The sequence below is a fragment of the Sceloporus occidentalis genome, unplaced genomic scaffold (genome assembly GCF_023333645.1).
Source record: "Sceloporus occidentalis isolate IW3139 unplaced genomic scaffold, rSceOcc1.0.p SCAF_30, whole genome shotgun sequence".
In the NCBI taxonomy this organism is placed as follows: domain Eukaryota; kingdom Metazoa; phylum Chordata; class Lepidosauria; order Squamata; family Phrynosomatidae; genus Sceloporus; species Sceloporus occidentalis.
In genome coordinates this window covers 7,565,658-7,583,709 of record NW_028317010.1, presented here as the reverse complement: position 1 = coordinate 7,583,709, position 18,052 = coordinate 7,565,658, and the positions used below count along the sequence as shown (strand labels likewise).

The following is an 18,052-nucleotide window of genomic DNA, read 5'->3' as shown; positions in this document are numbered from 1 at the left end:
TCACATGTTGGAGCGCCAGCCCACCCTGCTATTCTGGATCCAGCCCAGGGACCCATAACTCAATTTATAAGTCTCACACTTATATTTTATTCGCATATCTACACAGTCACAAACACAGGCACAGTCACACATACAGTGACACAAACACACAATCACTAACACACACCGTCACATACACACAATTACACACAGTCACATAGCACAAGTTACATACACAAAATCACAATCACACACCTAATATTTTTTAAGAAAGGCTCATCCAGCAGCCGGTGACATCTCTCTTCTGCCGTTCCCTCATTGTCCTCACTCACTGTCTGCATGCTGGGACTGAGCATTGCCTGATGGGAGAGCGCTGCACTCATTTCTATCATTCTCTACCTCCATGTATTTACTGTGTGCAGAGGGACTGATCAATGGAGTGAGGAAGCCACCCATGAGATGTTAAAGTATTTAATCTTTGAAGACATTTGAAATGGCATTTAAACTGATAGTAGTGATTCAAACAGGGCCCTACCTATAAGGTTCCCTGAGGTCTGCCTTGCAAATGTATGGGGGGATTCTGAAGTATCATATGTATTTGCCCCATTCCCCACACAGTAGCTTTTTTCCTGTGCTATGTATACAGAGTATATATATATATATATATATAGATCTATATATATATCTATCTATAGATAGATATATATATAGATATATATATAGCAGTAGAAGCTAAAATTACAACTGTGCCTATTTTTCTCACTACAAGAAATTAATGACCTATTTATAAAACATATTAAAAACATATTTATAAAAAGGCAAAACTGGCCTAAATAAATTGATTGCTAAGGTTGTTATTTGCTCAAAACCATAAAAAATTGCTGCATAATGCTTCTTTGATGACAGCTAGCGAGAAACGATATTGTCTACTAACTAAAAATACTATTTTTACAACCTAATAAAGAAACATTTTTAGTTGATGGTAGGAACTCTCAAATGAATACTGCACTCTTTATTAATGTAATGTGTCGATATGGTGTTGTGCATGTGTGTTACTCCAGTGTGCGTTGCTTGAGCATTGTTTTACTTGGACTTATGTCAAAATCACATATAGCATTTCTATTGTCCTCAAAACCATTCAGGTAGAAGAACTTATTTGGAGACCTACAGATGTAGTCATGAAATGGAATATTTCCAACTCTCCAAACAGTTGATGAAGTCCTTGGAGACATGGGGAAATTTTATTATGGTTAGCTAACATGGATAGAGTAATACCTTGAATTCTTTGCAAGAAATATTCTTCCTAACTATAAGTAAAACAAATGTTCTGGCGTTATAATGACCCTTAAATGATTTAAAACTGAACATTTCGAATATGTATAGTTTATTAAACTTGTGCCCTAGCCAAGTGCAGTCATACATGTATACATCATTTTCTTTTTTTACATTTTCCATTTGCGTCAATTAAAAAAATATGTTTTGCCATTTCCCCCTTAATAAAATCGCACTGAACATATGGAAAGTAGTAAAAATTTAAACAAAATCCAAGTGATAAAAAAGAAATTTGTAGTAGTATATTATGTACAATAGCAAAGGCGTTCTGGGGCAACTTTTACTTTTAGATGCGCTGTACCAACTACCCACATTCCAGGTGAAGCTGTAGTTACCGAGAGCCGTTCTGCATAATAATAATACATGGCACAGTGTAGCGTAAGTGGGATGTCTATGTTGTGATGCACCCGGTGTCCTGAAGGTTTTGAAGCCCTCACCAATGGCTGTTCTTCTTCTCCTCTAGCGATGAATAACCTGCAGCGTTAAGGGTGGGAATCAAGGGACCATTGTCTCTGTGTATTTAAATAGGGCAGAGAGATTTCACATTTGTTCACTGGAGAGCAGGCTTTATACTCTTTATTCATTTCTTTATGGTGTAAGATACCAGTACCCCGTGCTCCCACTGTGCAGCTGCACTCTTGGTAAACAGAGTAGAGATTTGTACAGTGCAGGCAGAACTTTCTGCTACCCCACAAGACAACCAGGGAAAGTGGTAACCAGAAATACCTGGGAACCCACTTCTCCAGGTCACAGGAGCGGCCTTCTGACACGCTTCACTCCTCTCCCATTTCCTCCTTAAACACACCTGCTTGTCGATTCCATGTAGACAAAACATTAATTGCACTCATCAGTATGCTGATCAAATAAACAGTAGCAGATCTGTAATTTTGATTCCTTTATCTAAAGGTCTACTCACATAAAACAACATGGAAATCTTTAAGGAGCCTTTTTTTCTATAGCAAATAATCTGTGCCTGCTTTTGTGTCACATATTCCCTGCAAAATATGAATGATAACTATTATTGTTGATATTCAACAGTACTAGGAATGATGCTTCTAATGCCGCCTTGGAAAAGTGTGTAACAGTTGGTAGAACAGTACCTTGCACCTACGACCCAACATGTCCTTGAGACGTCCTAAATGTAAATTTAACGTTCAATTTTTAATTTAATTTTAATTTCAACAGGTCCTCTCTTTTTGTTTTTGTCCATTGTGCAGTGGTGCAGAAGTTGATGTCATTTTATAAATCAATACATTAAAAAAATGAAACCTATATTGGTGAAAATCCCAAGAACCAGTTTTGACATTTGGAGGTGACTTTTTTCATGGATATGTTCACTATTTTGTGTCAATGCAATGCAAAACTGACGTTTTTAGGAGACAGTTGCTGTCCTTTAGATGGTACCCTAAGTTCAGAAAATATCTAGGGAAACAAAAAATATATGCTGTATAAATCAATGTAATATCTGCCTCTATCAAACTCAAAAACCAATTCCTAAAATAGATTATTTTAGCTCTAGCCATACAGTGAAACTCTCCAGAAATAAATGTATTCTCTAGTAAGAGACAATGGCTTTTTTATTTGGTCTATCAAAATATGTGATCTCTACTGCATGACATAAAGAATGGTTCATCTCTCTTGAAACATATCTTTAAAATATATTCTGTCATTTCAAATAAACAAATAAATCATTTTTATTAAAGATTGTGTTCATATTTAATAAATCAATTCATAAACTATAGACTTATACTTACCTCAAGGAAGTCAAAATACAATTGAACATCATTTCTCATTACAATCTTTAGCATTTCTCACCCAAATACAAAAGTCATACTTCATTTTTTTAAAGTTACTATATAAATGCAACATTTGCCATCGCTCATAATTTTATATTTTAGATAATATCAATTTCTTACTATACTGCTGTAGCTGGGAAGTGGGGTTACATTACGTATTCTAGTATTATGGAATATGAAATGTCCTTGCGTATGTGTGTGTGTTGTGTGTGCCAGTCTAGGGGACTCCAGAGGTTTTAATCTGGCACTATTTGAATGAGGAAGTTGCCTAATCAGCAGGGTCAAAGCCCTAATAAATATAAGATGTGTGTTGCTGCCATGTAATGCCCTTTGTCCTTAATGAGAAATCTCATATTGATGAAAAAAAAATAAATTGTCTTTATGAATGATTTTATTAATGTCAGTTTTAGGGTGACCATATGGTTCCTCCAATATACGTTATGCATAGGTACCTGGTTTAAGGTAAAATATGTTGCCATACCTAGTTTACTTTTCTCTATGTAAAACAGATCTTGCATATTATGATATATGATGCTCTTTGCTTTATAGTGCTTTTATTTATAATAGTTTCCAATTCATAGCTGCACTACAAAGGTCTCAAAGGCCCACTATATTAGAAAAAAAAATTAGCAATATACGGCTAACAGGTGGCCTCTTTTTAATTGGGTTGACTGTTTCATAAAAGGTCAAGACAGTTGCTGGTTGCATAGGCTCTACAGATAGCAGGTTGCAGGGCGAAGTATTCTGACTGTCTGGTCTCCCTTTTCTAGAGTAGTGTAGATGTAAGCATAGATGGCTTCTCACTGACAGACATAATATAGTAATGGTTGCTAAAAGGCATTGCGGTATGATATTGTATACTGCTGCTCAAAATAAGGATGACTGGCTGAGGGGTTGGCTGGTGGAGCTGCCATTGGCTAAATCACTTCCCACAACAAACGTCTTCCACTGAAATGTTGTTTATTCCTTCCTTCCATCCATAGGACGTGTGTCTCTTCTATCATATGCTCACTCAGCTAAGAGTGCAAGATGCAATCATATATTCTCATGTTCTACTGTCTGTGAAATGCCCAGTGACCACAAAAGGCAAATCTGCAGGAAGAAGCATCCTTATTGTTACTGGTTGTTACACCCTATCCGTTGGCAATAAGCCAGTGATTCTGGCTTCTTGTAATGATCCTACCCAGGCTGCGGAGCTGCATACCTGTCTTGTTTCAGTTTCCCTCTTTTACTTCGATCCATTCCTGGATTTCCTGTTGCTCTGTTCTGATCTTCCATTCCTTGCTTCTGCTTCAGCTCTTTGCTTCAGCTCTGTTTCCTTTATAAGGTGTGCCCCGTGAGTTCTGTTTGTCTCAGTCTGCAGTCTAAGGTACGTCTTAGGGTTATGTGTTTAGATTACATGTTTGGTTTGTTTTGTACCACTGTCAGCAGGGATTAGCGTTAGGACCCACCATCATTGGAGTACTTTGGCGTAGTGGTGGGCTAAGCATACTATGGCCATATGATGTGATGGAATCTCCAATTGTTATCTCATAGTTCTAGGCTAGTTCTTGTATTCATGTTTGTCTGTCTCTTATGTTTCTTGCCTGGTCTCCCTATCCCTTGCTTGTTATGTTTCAGCCATATTCTCTGCTTAGCTTCCACACTCCCAGCCTGCAGCATCCCACACATGAGTCTTGTGCTATGTCTCATGCCTGTTCCAGGGTGCCTGCAGGATTTACCTTCATTCTGGTTTATATCCACTGCTATATTAGGGCGCTGGTATCTGTCTGCACAACCCTAGATGCTCAACTCCTGGGTGAGTGCCGATTGTCCCGCACCAGGCCCTGTCCTGAGACTCCGCTACTGCATACTGAACTCCTGAACTCCATCTTCGGGCGCGCTGGGTCATTACAGTCGTCCGTATGGACCCAGCTTCCTGACACTTCTGTTCTCTTGGGAGAGTCCAGGCTGTAATAAGACCACCTTTTGTAGGTGTCCCTACCACTGCAGGATGTACAGGTATGTCCTAAATGGCATCATGGCACATTTTGACATTCTTGTACATCCATAGGGGGGTTAATAGGGGTGCAGTTAACCTCTTTGGTGCTGGAGAGAAATGTGCATGTGAATGATTCAATAATGTAGTGCAAACCAATGGCTGTGATGTGAGAGACTGAAGTGGTGTTACTAATATTAAGTAAGAGATTGGGGGGGGGGGGTTTGTTTTTTTTTTTAATTTGGCAATCCTACAGTGACCTTGTCTTTAACCCCTTCGCGACCTTTGCCGGTTCAGGACCGTCATAACAAGAAGGTCACTAAATGACCTTTGACGGTCCTGAACCGTCAAAAAATTAAATAAGCTTAGAAAGTGATCAAGGATCACTTTCTTCGCTTAAACGGCCTTGCTGCAATGCCTCGATGTCGAGGCATTCAGCAAGGCCGAGATCGGCATCGGGGGCCATGTCTGGCCCCTCCCCGGGGCGTCAACAGCCGCCATACATTGTATGGCGGCGGACGCCCGTTTTAAAAGCGTTCAGGAGGCGATCAACGATCGCCTCCTAAACTTAAATGGTGTCGCTGGAATGCCTCGATCAGGAGGCATCCAGCGACACCAAACACTTACCTCTGGGTGGGCTGTGACCGCTCCGGAGAGCGGTCACAGCCGCCGCTGCCGGTGATCTTCGCCATCAAGCAAGATGGCGGCGGCCCGGGAAATAAAACAATAAAGACGAAAAAGTTCGCTAGAGGGTCTCCAGACCCTCTAGAGAACTGGCTCCACTTGCTGGTTGAATACAGGTACTGCATTCAACCATGCAAGTCAATGGAGCCCAGCTTTCTAATCACTATGTGATTAGTAAAATATTCAAAAAAAATAAAATAAATAAAAAATGGAAAAAAAAATTTAAAAAAAATGTGCTAACATTTAAAAATAATTATGCAGTGATGTCACTAGATGAACCATCCAGTACCAGCAAAATGTGTAAAAAAAATATAAAAAAAGTATTAAAAAAATAAAATAAAATTAAAAAATAAAGTTTATTATTTTGAGCAAGTGCTAAAATTTCTCAAAAATCTCAACAAAGAGTTAAAATAAAAGCACTTCAAATACCCAAGGGGTGTCTAATATATAAAAAAAATGGCTGATGGGGTAAATTGGAGTGGCCTAGCTCAAAGATAGGGCATAGGTACAGACTGACCAAAATGGAGAAAAAAAGCGCACTTCCCAAATGTGGCATTTTAAATCTGAAACAACCCGACAAACCCATGCATGTCGGGTATCACTGCACTCAGGAGATGTTCCTGAACACACATTGGTGTGTTGTTTGACAGTGGCATATACCAGGACCTGTATATCTATAACTAAAGTACAATTTGTGTGAAAAAAAAATAAAAAAAATTACTATTACAAAGTTTGACAAAGTGTAGTTGTATAATTGGTGCATGGAAAGGGTTAAAATAACAGCATTTGGAATACCCTGGGGTGTCTAGTTTTCAAAAATATATGGTTTGAATGGGTTAAATTGAGTTAACCGGCTTCAAAGATATTCCAAAGAGGAGAGGGAGGCACAATGACCAAATGACCACCTGAATTACGCATGCCCCAAAAGTAGCCTTTTACCAGCCAAACAATCTGACAAACCCATGCATGTGGGGTATCGCTGTACTCAGGAGATGTTGCTGAACACATATTGGGGTGTTGTTTGACAGTGACATATACCAGCACCTGTATATTTATAACTAAAGTACAATTTGTGTGGGAAAAAAAATAAAAAAAATTACTATTACAAAGTTTGACAAAGTGTAGTTCTATAATTGGTGCATGGAAAGGGTTAAAATAACAGCATTTGGAATACCCTGGGGTGTCTAGTTTTCAAAAATATATGGTTTGAATGGGTTAAATTGAGTTAACCGGCTTCAAAGATATTCCAAAGAGGAGAGGGAGGCACAATGACCAAATGACCACCTGAATTACGCATGCCCCAAAAGTAGCCTTTTACCAGCCAAACAATCTGACAAACCCATGCATGTGGGGTATCGCTGTACTCAGGAGATGTTGCTGAACACATATTGGGGTGTTGTTTGACAGTGACATATACCAGCACCTGTATATCTATAACTAAAGTACAATTTGTGTGGGAAAAAAAATAAAAAAAATTACTATTACAAAGTTTGACAAAGTGTAGTTGTATAATTGGTGCATGGAAAGGGTTAAAATAACAGCATTTGGAATACCCTGGGGTGTCTAGTTTTCAAAAATATATGGTTTGAATGGGTTAAATTGAGTTAACCGGCTTCAAAGATGTTCCAAAGAGGAGATGGAGGCAGACTGACCAGATTTGTTAAAAAAGATTTGGAAATCATAAAACGCTGCTTGTACTTATTGCCCTATAACTTACAAAAAACAGCAAAAAAACATAAAAACATTGGGTATTTCTAAACTCAGGACAAGTAGAAGAATCTATTTAGCTAGTTTTTTTACTTGCTTTTTTAGGTGAGTAAAAGATTTTTCATATAAAAGTCATAAAATGTGTTTTTTTTTCAATTTTGCACCATGTTTTTTTTATTTTTTTTATAGTAAATAAGATGATACGATCAAATGGTATCTGAAGAAAGCCCATCTTGTCCTGAAAAAAACAATATATAACTTATGTGGGTACACTAAATGGGTGAGGAGAAAATTACAGCTGAACACAAGCACCACAAAAGTGTCAAAACAGCCTCGGTCCCACAGGGTACAAAACGAAAAATGAGCCCGGTCCTTAAGGGGTTAAAGGTTTCTCTATTGAATGCAACACTTTTATAAAGAAATACAACATTAATAACATCATTCCTAATAGTGCTGAATACACAAACCCATCCCAGAAATAATTCTATAATCATGCAAATTTTTGTCTTGTTAATCACTTTCCTAGGAACACTTAATTATTTTCTGTTGTTGCTACAGAAACTGAAACAAGCTTCTTAGAAGTTCTTGTATTGATTTTATGCAATTAAACCTTCAGAGAAAAGAATAAAACAAAAGATCTTCTAGGTTTTATGTGCTAACATACTAGTGAGTATAATTACAGTTTTGTCTGTCTACCTTTAATGCATAGTGAGTACAGAATTGATCCACCATCTCTCATACCTCTCATCTCTCAACAAAGGAATTATATATACATACAATATTACATGACCTTTTAAACATAGGTTCAATTTTTACTACACTGGAATAACTAATTAGGCTGATGACATGTCTCAATACATATGGCCATTTTACAAATTAAAAAACCAACAAAATAGGTGACATGACTGGTTAATCATAAATAATAATAATCCCTGCAAATCTCTAGAGTATTTTCTGAGAACTCTTTCTACGTCATCTTTTTCAACTGTATAAACACTTCCTAATTACTGAATATGTATTAGTCATATTTAGGCAATTTACTGTATCTATCTATCTATCTATCTATCTATCTATCTATCTATCTATCTTTAAATACATTTAAATACAAATATGCCTCTGTACTCTCATTGATCATTGATCCCCATAGTAACATTGGCTTGTCCTGACATACCAGATACTTCTCTATTATCCCTGACTTCTCAGGAAAGGTACTAACTTACCCAGACTCAGAATTCTAACTTAGTCTTTTGCCGACTGATTGGACTTAGTTTTCTTTGGACACTGTAATGGTTCTGTATCACAGTCACACACGGTGCTCATCCTGGGGCTGGAAGTGATTGCCCAGCACATATCTCCACCACACTGATACTCTTGAGCTTCCACCGCATCCTGCAATAACCTCATGGGATCTAACATTGTGGGGGTTATTGAACTGAATGCAATGAGATTAGGTTGCAACAAAGGTGCACACACAGGTGCAACAAAAATAAGATACTAACAAACTTCAGTGCAGTCTGCAAACAAATATGGCCAAGTGATAGCAGCAGCTGAGGGTAGGCAGAGATCAGCATCATTGCAGATAGTACAGCGGAGGCAAGTCGATTGAGTTTCCCAAAGCATTTTTTTTTTATTTCTCCATCAGAATATGTTGTGCTTTCTATATTTTTGTCTTTTTTCCCCTCTTATAACATACAATTCCAGACTAACAAGTTCCTTTAGGTGACCTTTTCCAGCAGCAGGGACAATTCTTTCCCTGTATCCTATGTTAAAATTTGCTCCACTCCTTTTCCTTTATCTGTTAGAGTTCCTCAATGTGTTTTGAGTCTGCTCCTCTTTTCTCGCTACACCCTCTTCCTTGGAGAGCTTATGAAACTATTTGGCATTAACTATTACTCTTATATCTTATAAAATCTATTTACTCCTTCTCTCCAAGTTGAAGTACAGTGGCAAGTCTCTGGTGGTCTGAAAGCTGTTTTTTGTAGGATGCCAAATCTATAACTCAAGACTCAGAAACTTACTTAAAATTTTTTTTTGGATTACCTATTATAGCTACATCATCAGGTATCATAGTCTCTATCATCAATGGTGAACAAAGATATGCCACTTTGCAGTGTTGACATAAATCTTTCCTTTTCTTTTGTGCTCCATGCAAAAACGCCCATTCATACCATTTACCAAAGCTGGCAAAATGTAATCACACACTTGACTGTCCTTATATACAACTCATACATTAGTGGATATACAAGTTGTTTTGCTAGTGTTAGTGACAAAAGTCAAGCCTCTTCAGTCGAACTGAATCCTACTGAGAAGGGAATAGTTGGCCATTTATACTGAATAGCTAAGTGCAAAATGAGTTGTTTCTTCAAACTTAAAATTCTCAAAAACACTAAGTTATTGATCAGTGCATGACAGGACTACATATTAGTGTTTCACTGTACACTTACAGTATATTGAACATAGTTAAAGTTGATCAGGCTAGATCAACACATATGCTGAATAGCTTCCTTCATACACTCTGCTGTGTTTAATGTTAATTTGTAATGTTAATTTGTAATGTTCCCTGGTGCATAAGTTAGCAGGTTGCACTTCTTACAAATATAAGCCTTAATGATGTTTTGGTCATCAAAGCTTCTGTCCTAAATGGAAAAAAACCTTAAGCTGATAAACAAAAAGGGTGTTAATACTAATCTTTTTTTGAGTCAGAATTTCTTAAAGCACAGTATTAATGAAAAATAATTTTAGCGTCTTCATACAAAATCATTACATACTCTGATTCCACCTCAATGTAATCAAACTTAACAATTTGTAGGTACCATTGCACCAGATCACTTGGGCTTCATTCACTGACAACTGAGTTGGCCAAGGGATCATCCCAAGATTATTTTAATCTTTTATAATTTAAAAAGTGTTTAAAAGGATAACATGACATTAACTTGCTATGGTCTCTTGCAATCTCAGACCTTTATTACTTCAATTGAAGTTACAAATTGAGCTTCTGGGTTGAACCTGTTTGGAAGTAATGGAGACTAAATTTAAGATAACTTGGGTAAATCAAAGATCCTTCTAAACAATAATTCCTAATATTCTGGATTATGCAGCCAGTGCAATGCTTAAACACAACCATACCTATTTAAGTAAAGCCAGAAGTTTGTACTCTGTTTTGTACAATCTTATACAGCAACAGGTGTAATAAAATTAGCTAAGCCTGCTGTTTAGGAAGTAACCAGTGGTTTCTTTCTACAGCATGGACTATTTTCCTTATTTAATCACTTGTCTACTTAATAGCTCTTGTCTTTAGAAAAGTTTTACCCTGTTTCCAGTGTGATTCAGATAAACTTACTAAAGTTCTGAGTGTCATAGGGGGTGTGACACAGAGCACAGTGAAAAACCCTGCATTGCACATCTCTATGAAATCAAGAGGTTAACATTGTTCCCAAATACAAGTACACATGCCATAATTGTATATAGTGATATTTTGATAAAAAATATATTTTTCTGTATTTGCATGCAACTTAATTGTAACAGCAATGTTACAACATGATCCTGTATCAATATTGATGATACAAGACCATGTTATATTAGGACCTTATAAAAACAATGCAGTGCGCAACATAAATTCCTATAGTATATAAAAAAAGATTGTCTTAAATGCAAAACATTGATTTCTATAATAAAATAATAGCATCTGGGCATAATATAGAAGATATTTCAAAATTGATTTACCACTGATTTATATAAACACGTCAACTTATGCATTGGGATGCTAAGTTCTGTAAGTTCCTGTATCACTGAACTGATGCATAGCATAAAATAGTCTAAGAAGTATATTAAGGATAACAAACAAGAAATGATGATGTCTTCCAAAGCCTCATGCAATGATACAGAGTACTTACCATTTTAAACTCCTGCCTTTCTTAAATTTAAATGTCAGCACCATCTCTGTGCACAAAAAGAGGTTCAGAAGTGCCAGCAGCCAATACGTCCTGTCCTTCTTAATATCTGTAACTCTCCAGACTCCCACTATAGAATGAAGGATGAAAAACAGCCTTGTAATTACAGCACTTAAAAATACTTTAAGTTCCATGGTTTCTTGGCTGTGCTCTTTCTGCTTTGATTTCTGTTTTGGGTTTTTTTCTACTATCCAGAGAGAAAGTTGATGCTGGGATGTGAGATCCAGATCTGTGAATGCACTTTCCTACTTCTGCAACAAAGAAGCATATAGCAGTTTTCGGTATGCACCTCCCCCCAAACTTCCTGACCCTCTGCTGCATGTGTCCCTAGCAGCACATTATCCTAAAACTCCACTGCATGCCACTAAGCTATAGAATTCTTTCACATACAAAACAGTTGTGTTCTAGGAAGAAATCAAATATGTTATACACAGATCTGGCAAGATATTCATTCACCAGCAGCCTGTATTTCCACTTCCATAAAGCAAACATCTAATACATTTTTGTATTTGAATAATTCATTAAGGGAAATATACTTCTAGACAACACTGGAAATATTCCTGATTGATTTACTTGTAAGAATGTTTTAGCAGTTGGTAGGAAGGGGTTTTTGACTCTAAGTGATATGCTTAAGCTTCACACTATATAGTGGCTCTAAAAACCAGTAAGTATACAGAGATGTCTTTATGTGGTATCTGGGTAGAACTCCAAACACAGTGTTCAGCAGTTTCAAGATCTGATGCCATTACAGTAACCACAAAGAAGCCCTTCATATGTTGTTGAATTAGTGTTCATTAACCCTAGCAGGTCTTTGGCATAGGGGAGGCTATCATGGGATCTCTACTTCAACAACAGCTGGAGGGTTAACTGCTGCTCATCATCCCCAAAGAGTTGAAGCCCACTTGAAAAGCCTCTCCCTTCCAAGTACTTGTTTTCTGAACTATGACACTTTATTTGTTATTACAGATAAGAAAAAAACTAACTGAACATTTCTCATGCTTAAATACACTAGCATGCGGTCGCCATTAGTTAGCGTTGCCATAAAGAATAAGCTCAACGTGGTGTACCCTATGACTGACAACAATGGGAGACTCCAGGTCTGCAGATAAACTTTCTTGGAACAAAGTGAGAAATGCTAACCTACATTACTGTATAGAGCACTGTTTTTTCTGGTCAGTGAAATCTTTTTTTCCATGGAACTTCCCCTTTAACTAATACTCATTTAAGTAAAACCTGGTGTGATATTACTATATTTATGCAATGTAAGGACTGTTCTCATAGAAGAAAATAGCTGATTACTGATTAATAACATTGTTCTTTATGTAGGGTTAGGGCGCTTCTTTAATGTGAAACTTGCCTTGGTTTCACTCATGTTCTATTCCCTGATGGCTCTGGCCCCATCTACCAAATCAACAGTTATGCACATACCAAGAAACAAAATCCTTAATTATCTCAAGTTTGTCTGAAAAAGAGTATAATTGTGTACTGGAACTTTCTGTCACACATATATAGGTTTCTTCATTTTATTCAGGGAGGAGGCACTTTAATCTAATCAGGACTTAATCTGTTGATATGGTTAAACCACATACCACTGCCCATTGTGCAACCATTAATATATTCACCCTGTTTGGGTGACACGAGCACCGGTCTGGCAGTAAAAATCCTTGGCACTTTAATGCCAAAAGCCCATAAATCACAGCTGTGTGGCTGATTGCTGAATACACACAGCTGAAGGCTACACTTTTATATTAGCTTTGAACACATTTGCAGAATACAAGCTAAAGGAGTATATCTGTCTCCTAAACACACTGATAGGCCAGTGCATAGACCCCCAACATTTCAAATGTCCAAATGGTCCAAAAACATCAGGACACATGAAAGATATGTGGCAGTTGCCATTGGGCACAGCCCACTGGCCTTTGTCTGGTGTGACTGACTGGTCCTGTGTGACACAAGTGAAAACTTTTAAATCTATTTAAAGAATTGTCGGTCAACTGATTACCGGATGCATGTGATGTTTACTAGAAGACCAAACATATCTCCTAAAGTGTCAAGTCCCTCTCCCCCTTACCTGCTCTCCCCAGCTGTCCTCTGTCACTGCAGGCAGTGATCGCGGTAGTGCGGTAGGCCCAAAACCGCGGCCTTAAGTTCCAGGGAGGACTTCCAGGTGTTGCCTAGACATCAGCATATTGTTGCACACCTGTGGAGGGTAGGTGAAGTCTTTCTCCACCATCAACTATCCACCAATAATGTTCACACAGTGAACCAGGTGCTGTGGAATCCCTCCTCTCTGACAACCAATCCAGTGAGAAGCTTGTTCAACACAGGGGAGGAGTAGATACCTGCAGCACTATAAAAACCCCTTTACTCCAGTGTTCAACAACTTTGGTTCCTGTATGTCCTTGGACTCCAGATTCCTGTTCTTCTCTTCTCTGCTCGCCTTGCTAAAGACCCTTTTTGAATTCTGTTATTTGACCTTTGGCTCTCCTATTGGACTACCCCGCTTGTCTGTTTCCTGACCCAAGCTTGGACTACCGTTGCTGCCAGCCCCTGACCTATTGGACTGTTCCTGATATTGTTTTGGACTATCCTCTTATGCTCCAAACCCAATCCTGACACACAAAGGGCAACTTACAATTAAATATTTAGTTTCTATATCGTTTAGCTTCTGCAATGTTCACTCTAGACGTAACAGGCAGGTTTATATAAAATGCAAATCTTTTATCTTTTTCTTTTTTAACATTTGTAGTAAGAAAATGTAAATTTGATTTTACAATTTAGGATTTTTCACTGACACCAAATGGTCCTCCAAATCACTTTACTTGATGATTATTATAATAACCAACCTAAGTATTTTACCTTTCCTATTGCTGTACAATGATCACATTCATCTTCGTTGAAAGTACTGTTATGATGCTGTAGAGATTGTTAAAACCAGTGATAAAGCCCTATTTCCTGCTCATACTTCCTCCATGTTTCCTGTTTTCATTTCTATTTTGCCTGTTCAAGGAAAGGTAGATAACCCATTATAATTAATGTCGTAAGAGTAAATTTGGAAGACAGAGGAAATCAGTAATCATGTATAATAAGTGTTATATTTAACGTATCTAATGAAAAAAATAGCTGGTTTGTATATGTTACATATTATGAAAACCATTATATTTTAATATACTCGGTATATATGTAAACTCAGAATGTTCTGATACCAATGCACTTCTGTGTCTATTGGTTTTTCAAAATGAGTTATTTCCATCACTAGCAATGTTATAATTAAACTTCCCTCGGTCACAGTAACTGTGAGGACCTGGAAATGAATGAGGGCCTGGCAGTGAATTATCCTAAATAAGCCAATATAGGCTTTCTAATTTATACTGAGGAGGTTATACAGTAAATAGGGAAGCAAGAGTAAATATGTTTCAAAATGTATACTATACTATCTGCCACAGAGGAACTTAACTTCTGAGAATATCATGTGTACCCATGTGCACCAAATATGATGACTGCAGATGAGTATTTATATGGAGATAATATTTGGTAATGTTCTAGTAACTCATTTGTCCTATTTATTGGAAGTAGAATTGTATGACAGTTTAGCTATTAACCAATTTCTACAAGCGTTTGGCCTCTCAGAAAACCCCTAGAGTGTCTAGTCTGTCTGTTGGGATTTAACTAGACATGGCAAGAATCCAATTCAATAGTCCAAGTGTAAACATGGCATGGATTAGTAAAGTTAAGTACATTAAAACATGTATAACAACATCTCCCACTCTGTCTCTATGGTTGCTGCAATTGAGTGTATAAGCTGCGATTTTCAAAGTTATATATAATATAATAGGTATCCTCAGATCACTCCTGTTATGTGTTTTTATTATAGAAGAACTTTAATAAATGCAGATATAAGAACCTCGTTTCAAGGAGTAAAGCAGAGCTATCTTAAAATATGTTTACATGTACATGAAGCTTAAACTGTACAATCATCATAAAACATTTCCACATATGAAGGAGGCAGTGGCATATTCTGGCTCAGGCCAGTTAGATTTATGGCGACAGGTTGACTTGTGCCGATTTCCATATGGATGATAAGCCCCACCAGACTGTAGCAGCTTTCAACGAGCAGGTTAAAGCAATCAAAAAGCTCAAGTGAAACAGGGCCATTTATGCTGCAGACCTCCTTTGCATCTTTTCTGTAGGAGCATTGAGATATGACATTATATTTATTGCTGTGTACAAAGAATATCCCGTGGCGGTCTGGAGATGGCTAAAGTTGGTATAGTGGATATATGTACATTTTAAAGCAATTTGAGGAAAATGTTTCCTCAGTGCAAGTTGTGGAGAGCCTTTTCATGGCATCACAGCAGCTGCTGGAGCCCTATTACATTCTTTAGAAGTCCAGCAGCCTGTGACGAATTCCAGCCTAGGCTAACTGAGTTCAAAACTGGGGAGCAGACTTCCCTCTCGGGCAATCAAGCCGATTACAAGGGAAATCTTTCAGCTCTCCAACTGGCCTACTTACGCTCAGCACAGCCTCCATAGACCTCATTAAAGATATGTCACGCCAAGAGATGATGTCATATCTCGAAGTCTCATTTCTCAAAGGTCAGGCCTAGGGCGGCCCAAAGATAAATACACCACTGCCTGTGTCACACAGCACAAACTGATCCAGGGGTAAACTAGAACCCAGAACTGGCTTGTCGGGCCACATATAAGCCACTTGAGAAAAACGCTAAAGCACTCAATTAGAGGAAGAGCTTACACTGGTTCAATGCCAGTGCTCTTGAGCCTGACTTGTGCCAACTGACCAGTTATATTTTTGGATACTGAATAGAAATACAGTAAGCTTTCACAGAACTATCTGGTTTGTGAAAAAAATGACAAGCTGCCACAGTGAAACTAAGACCTGAGGAACAACAGTGGATTCATTGCACCCTTGATTTGTGAGATATTTTATCCCACAGCATTAACCACACATTTAGAAGGGCTCCACGGACATGCATTATTAAACCACTGACAGGAAATGTTTCATCCTCCACAGCCTAATGTTTGGTGAATGGACACAATTGATTCAGAAACATGCAATGAATTTGACTCACGTACATAAACTCAAACACATAAGAAAATTCCTAAACATTAAGGGAAATTACACATATCTCTGAAGGTCACAAAATGTTTTTTTACTATGTGTTTATCCTGCTGTTTAGCTGAAGTCTAAATTGATTTCTTTTGAATACTTTGAGGAACTAAAAGGATGCACAAAAAACTAACTCTACTAAGAGTGCTGAGAAAATATATGTTATATACAAAGTAAATTTAAGTGATAATGATTTTTTTTGACAAACAACACTGCAGAAAGTGTTTAAACCCAAACTTGGGAGAAGATACGATTTTAAGTATTCAATTGTATTAGGCAAGAATGTTAAAAAAACAACTATTTCGTTAAATAATTTAGAGAATGGGTTAGATGACCTGGATGTGGAACAGCATGAACACATAGCTCTGAATCTTTGAGTATGATAGATTACAAAAGTGTTCCTACAGCAATATGTATTACTAATATCGATGAGACCCTGCTGAAGAAAATCTTAATCTTTTTGAAGCACAAAATGAAGAAAGGGCCACACCATGTGCTGACAATGGTTTGGTTGTGGTAGAGTGGTAGATTCTGATGCAGGCTATGCGGGAAGTTATCCTGTAGTCCTCAAGGTGCTCTCCACAACACAATCCCCTGCACGACACTTAAGAAGCTCTGGTCACTAAGGGACCTTTTACTGAAATGTGATAATTATTTATAAAACATATAAAGGATATTGCCTCTGCTATAGAGAAAGAGGTGAAGCAATTATGTGACCAAACACACTAGAATGGTTTGTTTGTATGGTAAACCTGTCTGTTGGTTCAGTAATGTTTCCTTTATCACCTATTTGACATTAATCAGGTGATTAGTGGTATATACTGTAAATATTGTACACACTACATCCTAAAGGTGTTCATTGGAGGTAAGGATCAGGCCACTTAGGTTCCTCCACCCCAAACACATCACACCATGTCTTTTGTTTAAGAAAATGGTTATTACACAAAAAACAGATCATGGCCTACAATTTGTTCCATAGTCCCATAATATTTACTGCTGCTTTCCTTTCACTTGCAGGTCTTCTGCAACTCGAATGTAGGAACAGATGTCAAGGCCAGTTATGTGTGATTGAAACACATCATCCTCCTTTGAGCCTATGTCTTCATGATAGAAACCTTTTAACATTCAATACATTGAACCCAACAAAACCAGAACAAAAATAAAACCTAGCTGAAAATCAGACTTCGTCAGTCCTATTAACTTACCGGAGCAGGTCAATAAACCCCGACATGACTTTAAATAATTTCTTTGCTCTTTTTCCCTTATTTAGACTGGCCTCTACCCAATCCATATTAAATAAATACATTGATTTTGACCCCTGTAAACATCTGTGAGTGTATATGGTCTACCACATCACACCTGAGCTGTTGTTACTCCTACACACTTCCACTTCTTAATAATGGCACTTACAGGGGACTGGAGCAGATCTAGCAGGGCAGAAATTTCATGAACTGGCTTGTTAGTGGAATCCTATGACGGTGCCACATTTAATGTAAAT

General features: G+C 37.6%; 1 protein-coding gene across 1 annotated transcript in view; it reads right to left on the bottom strand.

Annotated features, from left to right (window-relative positions):
* Nucleotides 1-17,785, bottom strand: part of LOC149299001 (transmembrane protein 26-like) — a 33,957-nt gene extending 16,172 nt beyond the window's left edge. The window contains exons 1-2 of the mRNA XM_089486820.1: nt 17,760-17,785; nt 1,596-1,785 (exon numbers count right to left, since the gene is read on the bottom strand). Coding sequence (XP_089342946.1) covers nt 1,596-1,785; nt 17,760-17,785 — 216 coding nt within the window. The remainder of the gene's footprint in view (nt 1-1,595; nt 1,786-17,759) is intronic.
* Nucleotides 17,786-18,052: the final 267 nt, after the last annotated feature.